The 11557-nt window shown below is 31.3% G+C and overlaps 1 protein-coding gene across 1 annotated transcript; it reads right to left on the minus strand.

Moving 5' to 3' along the window:
- Nucleotides 1-5371: 5371 nt before the first annotated feature.
- Nucleotides 5372-9657, minus strand: LOC101257282 (small ribosomal subunit protein uS3y). Its single transcript, XM_004243675.5, has 6 exons — nucleotides 9436-9657; nucleotides 9207-9354; nucleotides 8360-8531; nucleotides 6030-6084; nucleotides 5822-5953; nucleotides 5372-5739 (listed from the first exon to the last, which is right to left on the minus strand). Exons 1-6 carry the CDS (start codon nucleotides 9472-9474, stop codon nucleotides 5566-5568), a joined length of 720 nt encoding a protein of 239 aa, XP_004243723.1. The 5' UTR covers nucleotides 9475-9657; the 3' UTR covers nucleotides 5372-5565.
- Nucleotides 9658-11557: the final 1900 nt, after the last annotated feature.

An 11557-nucleotide genomic window follows, 5' to 3' on the forward strand; every position in this document is an offset into this window, starting at 1 on the left:
AACTTAAGCTGTTGTTAGCATTCCAACTCGCATACCCGTACATTGAATGTAATGATATCATTTGACCTGCATCATATCATGATGCAGACGCAGGTAACCAGGATCAGCATCGTCAGCGCCTCGTTGATCCAGTTGAGCACTCGAAGTCAGTGGGAGCCTCTTTGCGTTCTGGAGGACATATTTATTTGTTTATTAATCTTTCTTTTTTTAAAGGATATTGTGGGGTCTGTCCTAACACCCATCTTAGTGTTATAGAGGCTTCATAGACATTCACGCAGTTAGTATTGAGTCTCTTATCTTTGTATTGAAGATATTTTGCTATGAGACTTAAGTGTCATTTTGGCCAAGTTAGTTATTTTAAGTTATATTATGAGATTGTTTTATTCTATTGCGTTAAGTCTTCCGCTGAGTTAAGTAAGTCAGGCCAAGGGTCCGCTCAAGGCCGGCAATGGTCATTGAGCGCCCCCACGTCCAAGGTGTAGGCTCGGGACATGACAGTCCTGTTACATCATGATGAGAAAATATTGGGTTCAAGTTCCATTAATTTATAGCCTAAGACACTCTTATATGGATAAGACATTGAATTTGAGTCTTAATGCACCATATTGATGATATAATAATGACAAAAGAAAAATTAATGTGTTTTTTATGAGAAGTCAAAAAATTTACTAAATTTGCTCCATTACTTAAAGTAGATGTGGTAGTAGTGCATAATATGTCTGAAAGAATATAAATGATAGAATACTGCACATAAATATGGAATGAGGTACTAAAGTTATCATAATTTGATATTCTCACATGCTTGTATTGCATTCATGAAGAACGAGAACTTTTGATAAATGCTAAAAATATAGATTCATTCTCTAAAGGGAATGAGGTGTAAGTCACCATGCTAGGCATGGAAAATATTGGGACATTTGATCAATGATGTGGTATCACCAAGAATGTCTCTAAGAAGACATATATTATAAAAAGAAATTCATACATTATCTTCAGGTTTGTATTGAACAAGAATTGGTGCAAATGAGGTACGTTCTATAGTAAATAAGAAGATTACTAATTTCAATACTTTTTTAATATGGCGTGATTGCCTGGGACATTATTAGTCTATAATGTTTAGGCGAATTATGGAAAATTAAAATAGACATCTATTGAAGAACCTAAAAATTCTTTTAAATGGTGAATTTTCTTGTATTGTTTGTTAGCAAGTCAAGTTAATTGTGAGACCGTCATAAAACAAAATTTGAGATTGAATCCCCTGAGTTCTAGGAACGTATACAGATATTTGTGGACCTACCCATCCACCTAGTGGATTGTTCATATACTTAATGGTCCTAATAGATGTTTCCTACAGATGGTCTCATATGTGCCTATTGTTATCTCGCAACTTGATGTTTGCAAAACTGTTGGCACAAATAATACCATTACAATCACAATTTTTTGATAATCCGAGTATTCCATTCAGTGTTGGGATCACGACTCACCTCTAGACGGAGTAGAGTAATTGAGAAGAAATAAATCTAAATATTCCAATCGTAGTAATAAAATTGAAATTTACTCATATAATAGTAAATTTCTAATTTACTAAAGCAAAAGGCAAAAGATATAGTAAACTTAGAGTTTACAAGTTATAATAAATTATTAGTTGGCATGAATAATTTGGTCATCTTAAAGATGTGCATACTGAGTAGTAGAACACGTTGAAGAACTAGAAGATTATTTAATTAAGAATTATTTATGTTGCTTGTTCTCGTGACAAATTGATTGGATTAACTAAAGTTTAAACTAAATCCCTAAATTCTTAAAAGTATAGAAGGTGAACATGGGCTCTTTCACCTATCATGTGATACGATAAAGCGATGCATCTATAAGATAATCACATATCTGTTTGTTGTCAACTTGCAGTTAGACATTCACATAATTATTTATGCATGATAATTGAGTTAAGAGCACAACTTTCAGAATATGTAATCAAGACAATCTTCTTGATAATATTGACAAATATTCAAGTTGATGTGACATTAAATGTCTCATATTGATAGTGCAATCATTGCCTATGAAAATAAAGCTCTAAGTGTTAAAGTTGAAATATGATATTGCATACAAAAGTAATTGTACGCATCAGACTAATAGATTATGATAAAAAAAAATTCAATTGATTTATGGTCAGGGACTAAATATTTTTTACTTGATTATTTTAATTTGTAGTATATAATCAATGAATATACAATGATGCACAAAGATAGATTGTCTAAAAAATTGAGATACATGTTAGTTTGTCTAACATAAGGGGGAGATGAGAAGCAACACAACACTTGTAAATAATCCTATTGAAATTTCATTAAGGATAGAGTCTATGACATCCATGAAGAATGATAGACTAATAAATTCTAAATAAAATAATCCTGAAAAAAGGGAGAGAATTAAAGAACTAAAATGATCATAATAAGGAGACAATGTGCTCTTGGAGAACCTACAACATAACACTTCATGAAACCTCATGAAAGGGGTACGTACCTAAAAATAATGAAGTGATAAGATTTCAATAAGTTATGTCATATTGTAAATCGGTACAAAATGATATATCGTTGACAATATCTTTGAAACAATAGCGCGCAATATTATAAAAGATTATTATGATATAAATTCTATGACTATAAAAGCATGTTGGTGTAGAAATAATTATCAAGTGAAAAGTGAAATGATGCATCTTGGTAAGCGTAAAGATTATTTGACTTGCAATCTAGGCACTAGAAAATGGCATACATTCAATATTGAATATTTAATATTAAATGTTGTCACTTGACAAAATTAATTTGCAAATATCCGTTGGGTTCAAAATCTAAAGCATATACAAGGTTGTGGAAAACCTACTCACCCTCATAAGGATTAATTAGATTCAAAATGCCTAGAGCATATACAAATATTATTATACAAGTTGATGACTAGAATTGAAACTCTTGAAGAGTTTTCAAAAGGTAATAGATTATTTTTTTAAAGAAGTTGAAGTAAGGAACTTGCAGAAATCATTAATCCTAAAGGGAAGATTCATAAAAGGAGATAGAATGAAGCATATTTTGTCAAAAAATTTCTATACTCATGAGCTCCCAAGAATGGTGATATCAACATGCAACATGTTTGTTCAAATAATAATTTAGTTGATTTATCCACCAAGTCTCTATCAACTACAATTTTCAAGAAGTTGTTGCACAAGCTTGAAAAACGAAGATTCTAGTCTCTAATTGATGTTGTCATTAGGGGCAGTTAATACGCGATGTACTCTTTTTCTCTCACAATGTTTTGTCCCATTGGGTTTTTCTTTTAAGGTTTTTATGAGGCATTTATGATGTGTATTATTAGATATGTGTACTCTTTTTCCTTCACTAGATTTTTTTTTCACTGAGTTTTATCTAGTAAGGTTAACGAGGCACATAATCTACCGATATTCAAGAGGAAGTGTTATAAACATATTTGTATTAAAGTGAATGTCTAATTATGTGGAGTCCTTTTAGGATATGATTAGGAATCTATTTAGAGACCAAGTTAGGTTTCCTTTATAAATAAAGGGGTTTTCTTTCATTGTAAATAAGATTCATGAATTCTGAATATACTTCAAAATGAATAAGAAATTTTTTCTCTTCTCCCTACTTTGTTCTTCTTCTTATTTATATAGTTTCATAACACCAATGATTTTTAAAAAAAAAATTACAACGATAAAGAAGGATGAAGACAAGATCAAAAAGATTGATACTATTAATTAGGATATGGATAACAATCAAAATGATCACCAACTAATTGAGAGAAAATTAGAATATTGATATAGTACTAGCTATAGAACACTATAATTAAGGAAAATATATTGTTAATTGGTTGACTAAAAATTATTTTAATCTATTTTATGTTTTTCTTTTCTTATTAATTTATTATTTGTTAAGTTTACAAAATTTAATGTTATATATTGGAAACAGAAAACTCTTGTTAGAACTAATAATATTCACTCTTAAATAGGTTATTTATTAGTTTTTTCCTATGTACTTATATTTTTAATTTTAACGTAATTATTACGAATTATATATATACAAATTATCTGTTTTAATTTTAAGAAGGGAAGATTCTTAAATGGATCAATATGTCGTATAGATTGAATATAACAATACATAACAATACAAATTGATGAAATAATAAGTTAATTAATAAATCTATTTCAATTGTCAAATTAACACTACAACAAAAAAGTAACTTGTAGAGGCAATATTTATTGTCACTAAAATATTAGTGACAGTGAAGTTAATGTCATTGAATCTAAAGTTGCTAAAACCTTTAATGACAATTATACAAAAGGATGATTGCAAGTACTCATATTCATTGTTGTCGTTAATTATACTATAACAATAATTATATTATTGTGGCACCATCTCTTGTAGTGTACAGAAATCGAGTATGTATCTTTTAAGAAGCTTATAAGTTTCATTGTGTCAAACCTTTGCAAATAAATATAAAATGCAACATATGAAATAAGTTAACAGTGTTTTTAAAAAAAACTAATCATTAAATTAAATTTGTTAGTAATTAATTTATTGATCAGTATCTATAATCTCAACAAGGGAAATTATGTAATTGTTTAACTAGAAATTTTGTAATATAAATAGATGACATTTGCATATTTCTAGTATAATAATTTGTATGGTAAAAATAATTCAAAATATATGAATTATCTTCACAATAATGATCTTCAGTAATTAATTCTACTATGGTCATATTTTATTAGGACTCAATTTATTTTGTGGTCTTTTTACTAAGGTGATATTTCTATCAGGACTCAAAAAATTAAGTTTTATTGATAGAAAAGGAGAGACTCATTTATTTTAGATTTTTTACCAGGAAAAACTTGCCAATACTGAAAAAGGCAATAAATACTGAAAGATAACGACTATTAATTTGAGATAAATAGATACTGCAAAACTATAGTCAAATTTGTGGATTTATTTGAAGATATGCAGTCTCAGCCATATTTGTGAACTAACTGAAAGATAACGACTATTAATTTGAGATAAATAGATACTGCAAAACTATAGTCAAATTTGTGGATTTATTTGAAGATATGCAGTCTCAGCCATATTTGTGAACTAACTTAAAGATCACTGCTTTGTGAGCTGGCTTGAAGATTTATGCTCACACTTTGAGAGGTATTTGGAGGAAGGGGCACAAGCCAAGAGTATAGCCCAAAAAGAATAGCTTACACATGCACAGTAATTTTAACATTTACTTTAGATTTCAGTTTACTCAAGTCTTTGATTAAATCTAATTATGACTAGAAGTGCCACACGAATACAAGGCAGTGCAATTGTCATTTTCCTTTATACAATTAATGCACCAGGAAAAAGAGACTATATTAATAGGACAAAATTGTCATATTGACGCAGTGCGATTGTCATTGTAACATTAAACAAAATTCTCCAAACATGTCTCTATAGTACCTCCAAAGTTGATAAAAAAAAAAAGCTAACACTCGACACATATTAATATTTGGAAAAAATTTAAGTTGATGCAACCAAGGCTTGCTGCCTACACAACAATTGGAGGATCAATTTCGACTGGTGCTGCTACTGGCAGCCTCAAGTATTCCTCTTCCTCCTTGGGAGGATGGATTGTAACAAGATCTGGAAGAGGTGTTGTTGGACCTTGCTTTCCCTTGGGATCCCAATCAAGCATGATCTTCACCTTGATGCCAAGTACTCCCTGACACAACAAAAATCACATTTGGAGACGAGAATGGACACAATACTAATAACAAGAGCTCTAACTGATCTTTAGTTTTTACCTGTCTCAAGAGAACATGTCTTACAGCAGAGTCAATATACTCTTTCACAGGCTGACCAGAAGAAATCATGTAACCATCTTTGAACTTCATGGACTTGGCGCGTTGAGCTCTCAATTTTCCACTAACAATCACCTGATTTAAAGCATATATGAGTTTACCAGAACACATAATGTTTCATGTAGTGAGCAGAGAAAAAATTGAAGTATACCTCACATCCCTTGGCTCCACTCTCCATGATAAATCTCAAAACACCATAGCATGCCCTGATAAAGTTGATGATACTTGTTAGAAGCAACATAATAACAATTAAATCAATCATACACAAAAATAAACCATAAACAAATACATTCTGTTTTAGAATAAATCATAAATAAAACATGTTCATTTAAAAATACACCATAAGTGAAAGCGAACAAAGTCCCAAGAAACAAGGACAGAGTTATAAAATTTTACAACTCAGAAAAAGTCTGTAGCATGTGCTTCAGATGGTAGTCATCTCAAGACATAAATTTGGTACTATGTAAGCCCTATTTGGTTTATAGATGACACGCATGGAAGGAGATTTAAAAAATTCTTCAACCCTAAGTATTGTGCATAGAAATACATATGGTAACAAATTCAGCATGTTGCAACACAAGGGAAAAGGTGTAAAACTATAGCAAGAACATTGTCTTCATCTTAAGGCATCCTCTGCAAATATACTCATCTTCAAACACAAATTGGAACCAAGGGAACCTATCTGCTTTATAGATGACAAGCATGGGAGGAGATTAAAATAAGGCCAGCCCTAAATATTGCATATAGAAATAGATATTGAAACAAATTTAACCATGTTGCAAACCAAAGACAGAGGTGTAAGTAAGTTATACAACTCAGATAGATAATGTCTTTAGCATGCTTCAGCTGATATAGTCATCTTCCGACACAAATTCGGAACTAAGAAAACCTATTTGCTTTATAGATGACAAGCATAGGAGGAGACTAAAATAAGTACTAAAACCTCTAGAATTGTAGAGTAGACAACTAAAACGCCTGGTAATTCATTACCAGTTTAATGACTCCGAAAGAAATTCTACAAATGTGTCATCTCACCAAGTTACTGCATGAAGATAAAATTACATCATGAAGATGTATTGGCATGGAGGACAATTTCTCTAGTCAACATCCGACACAAGATCGGTACTAGAACACCAATTTGCTTTGTTGATGACATACATGATAGAGAACTTATGACAAAATCAAAAAATGCTCATCGTATGCAAAGATTACACACTTAGCTAAAGAGAACTATAAGCTAAAGAAAGAAAGGAAAAGTACTGCTGGGATAAAAGGCACAAACATGTCATTGGTCTTAACATGTTAGCAGAACCAAGTGATAAATTAGGGGAGCAGTATATGAAGTAGATGACTGAAACACAACTCATTACAAGTATAACAACTCTGAAAGAAAATCTACAAATGTATCATCTCTCCAAGTTACAGCATGAAGACTAAAATACATCATGAAGACGTGATGGCATGGAGGACAATTTCTCTAGTCAACATCCAACACAAGATTGGTACTGTCACACCAATTTGCTTTGTTGATGACATACACTTGTATAGAACTTATGACAATGAGGACAGCTCATTCCGTGCAAAGGTTATAAGCTTAGCTAAAGAGAACTATAAGCTACATAAAGAAGGGAAAAGCACTACTGGGATAAAAGGCACACCAATGTCGTTGTTCCTAACAGATCCAATGAATCACGTGAGGAAGGGCACAATAAGGGAGAGCATAATATGAAGTAGATGATTGAAACACACCTCATTACAAGTATAACAACTGTGAAAGAAAATCTACAAATGTATCATCTTTCCAAGTTACTGCATGAGGACCAAATTACATCATGAAGATGTTATGGAATGGAGGACATTTCTCTAGTCAACATCCGACACAAGATTGGTACTGTCACACCAATTTGCTTTGTTGATGACATACATTTATAGAGAACTTATGACAATGAGGACTGCTCATTGTGTGCAAAGTTATAGTTATAAGCTTAGCTAAAGCGAACTATAAGCTACAGAAAGAAAGGAAAAAAATTACTGGGATAAAAGGCACACGCATGTCATTGTTCCTAACAGGTTCAAAGACCCACATGAGAAAGGCACAATTAGGGAGCATTATATGAAGTAGGTGATTGAAACACACCTCATTACAAGTACAACAAATCTGAAAGAAAATCTACAAATGTATCATGGAGGACAATTTCTCTAGTCAACATCCGACACAAGCTTGGTACTAGCACACCAATTTGCTTTGTTGATGACATACATTTATAGAAAACTTATGACAATGAGAACTGTTCATCATGTGCACAAGTTTCTAAAGAGAACTACTTAGAGTAAAGAAAGAAAAAGAAAAGGAAAACACTACAAAAATAGAAGGCACAAGCATGTCATTGTTCTCAACAGATTAAAAAAACAAGCAAGAAAGGCACAATTAGGGAGTATTACATGAACAGAAGGTGATTAGGAAGATAGCACAGTCATTACCTCCTGACAGCAAGACCACCAAGGAGCTTGTATCGAAGTGATTCAGCCTGAGCAATGGCACATAGTCCTCTGTTGTTGACCTTCTCAGCATACAGCTCCACAGTGTTCTCATCAAAATTGAATCTCTTCTGGACAACTGATGTCAACTCCCTAATCCTCCTCCCCTTGTCACCTAATAAATGAACAATATTTATCAAATATCAACTGCAAATAAAATAGCCAAGTACTACCAAGAAGTTTTGACCTTTTTCCTACTGCACAACTTTTCTTCAATAACCATATCAATAGGAGAGAAGTAAAGGACTACCAAGAAGTTTTGACCTTTTTCCTACTGCACAACTTTTCTTCAGTAACCATATCAATAGGAGAGAAGTAAAGGACTATTTCTCCAGAATTTCTTTAAGAAAAGATATGCCAGGAAATTATATGCAGGATAACAGCACAACTTCTTCAATACTTTCTTAAGCATTCCTTTATTTAAATCATTTTTTAAAAAAAGATATTCCTAATAGAGATACAAGCACCATTATAACTCCATTCTCTATCTTCAGCTCCCACCGAACTTCTCTTTATCTCCCCTATACTTGTATATTCCAATTGAACAACTAGCACAGCAACATGGGACTGAATTTCATTTCAAACATAGGTTCATAATTGGATCTTGCAGTTAACACAAGAACTCACGATCAAGAATCCTACAACTAGTAGTTACAAAATATAGAAAAACACAAAGTACCACATAAATCAACAGTTAGCCTGGCAACCAAATGGCCAATCCAGCAAATATTAGGTCCATGAAACAAGAGAAGAAATACTAATTCCTATCGAAGAAAGCTAGAATAATTACCGAGAACATTCTGAGTCCGAGTGGCTCTGATGATGATCTCAGTCCTCATTGGAGTAACTCTGACCTCCACTCCGGAATATCCATCTTCAGCCAATTCACGTGTCAACACTTCGTTCAGCTCGGCGAAGAACACGCCATCAGCCACAAACTGAAATGACAAAACTACATTAGTAGCTATTTCTATAAATTTCACAAAATGTGGTGTACCTAACAGAAAAAAATTACAAACCTTCCTCTTTTTGCTCATCTGAACACTCTGCTTCGCCATCTTCGGAGGTTTGAGAACTTAGCAGACGAGACCTGAAGCTCTACCTCGGCGATAAATTCTGCCAGCAATATGCAGTCTAGGGTTTTTTTGCGGTCTGCGGCAGGTAAATATATATATATGGTGAACCTAGGTTATGTTACTGAGCTTTCTTTTAGGCCCAAGCCAATTTGTATTTCTGCACTCATCTGAGTTGTTGTGTCCTGGGCTTTAAATGTTGGGCCATAATACTGCCCCGCTACGCTACATCATGACAAAATATTTTTGGAAAAAATACGCGGAATGACAAATATTACTATGTTATTATTCAGCCTGGTATAGTAACCTACATAAATATTATATTGTAAAATCTTAATTATCTTCTATTCTTATTATTTTTATAATTATATAAATCACATATTTTTTAGACATTTCAGATACATAATTAAGAATCCAGATACATTATTGTTGATACATTATGTATCAATCTGTTGCACTTATTAAGGAAAAAAAAGTTGTAAAATCAATTTAAAATCTCATAATATCCATTTGTTCTACTAATTAAGGGGAAAACTGGAAATTAAATTAAGATTCCACAAATTACGTTATTCCATTCAAAATTATTATCAAGAATTCAAAATCATTGTGCAACAACCCAAAAAAATTAAAAAATTAAATTTCTTCTTCTTGTTCATCGTTCTCTCTGTTTCATAAAAAAATATGTCGAAATTTTGAAAAGTTGGATGAGTTATGAAGGATTGTATGGAATTGTTGTTGGACAAACGATTTCTTTTATAAATCTTCAAGTTCATCGAATATTTTTTCGATTTTGATTCAAGATTATCGAAAATTTTGAGATTCTAAATTCTTCTCCAGTCATTGAAGATCCTTTCCATTTTGATTCAAAATTGACGAAAATTTTGAATTTCAAAATTATTTTCCTAGTTCATTGAAGATTCTTTCAATTTTGATTAAAGATTATCAAAATTTTCGAGAAGATACATCATAAAGATCCGTTCAATTTAAATTGATAAGTGTTATATTTCTACTAGGTATACTAAATAAGAAAGTTTGCCCATAAAATTTTAGGTTTGAGATCAATACATTATTATTTGGCAATTGTTATGTTACAGATACATTTAGTATAAATTCAAATTTACGTATCATAACTAAAAAATTAGTGCATGATATATTATTATTATGTATGTTCTTTTGTTGAGATCATGAAGATCCTTTCGATTGAATTGATAAATATTATATTTTTACTAGATACATTAAATAAGCAAGTGTTGCCCATAAGATTTTAAGTTTGAGATCGATAGATTATTGTTTGGTAATTGTTATGTATAAGATACATCTAGTATAAATTTAAATTTACGTATCATAACTAAAAAAACAGTGTTTGATACATTATTATTTATGTCTGTTATTTTATTTGAGAAATACAACACTTTAAATTTTTTTAAAAATACATTATAGTGATTGTTTGAGATCGATACAATATTGTTTGGTAATTGTTATGTATCAGATACATTTAGTATAAATTTGAATTTATGTATCATAACTAAAATAAGCGTTGATACATTAATCGTTAAGTAAGATACATTACATTTTATACATGATACATTAATTTGATGCGTGAGATACATTAATATGATGCGCTGATACATTAATTTAATGCGCAAAAATGAGGAATTTTGAAAATTTGTAAAACAATAGATTTAAAGCTCGAGCATGTGTCCTTCCTCGATTTCTTCGCTCACAAATGTATCACGAATATAGTTTGATATTGTTTACGAATATATATTCTTCTAAATTTGAATAATCGTAGAAGGTATATAGCAACACTTGATACATGATAAAATGATACATTTTGTAGAGACTACTTCTTTTCATTTCATAATGTAGTTTCACTAGCAAAAGAGGATCTCCTAAAATTGATTTTTTTTGCTGGTTATAATATGAATAGATCATATTTTTTACCTTTCCCTTATGCATATTGTGAAGGTGAAAATGGAGGAGAATTCGGTAATTCTTTGGAAAAAATTATAAAGCGAAAACTTGAGTTGTTTTGAAAAAAATTGTGGAGAGATTTTACTGAAAATAG

The sequence above is a fragment of the Solanum lycopersicum genome, chromosome 7 (genome assembly GCF_036512215.1).
Source record: "Solanum lycopersicum chromosome 7, SLM_r2.1".
Taxonomy (NCBI): Eukaryota; Viridiplantae; Streptophyta; class Magnoliopsida; order Solanales; family Solanaceae; genus Solanum; species Solanum lycopersicum.

Excerpts from the sequence above, each read along its gene's own strand:
- LOC101257282 (XM_004243675.5), bottom strand. The coding sequence starts at position 9,474 with ATGGCGAAGCAGAGTGTTCAGATGAGCAAAAAGAGGAAG. Across the intron at positions 5,954-6,029 it reads GTGGAGCCAAGGGATGTGAG|GTGATTGTTAGTGGAAAATT; the intron begins GTATACTTCAAT and ends GCTTTAAATCAG. Across the intron at positions 5,740-5,821 it reads GACATGTTCTCTTGAGACAG|GGAGTACTTGGCATCAAGGT; the intron begins GTAAAAACTAAA and ends TTGTTGTGTCAG.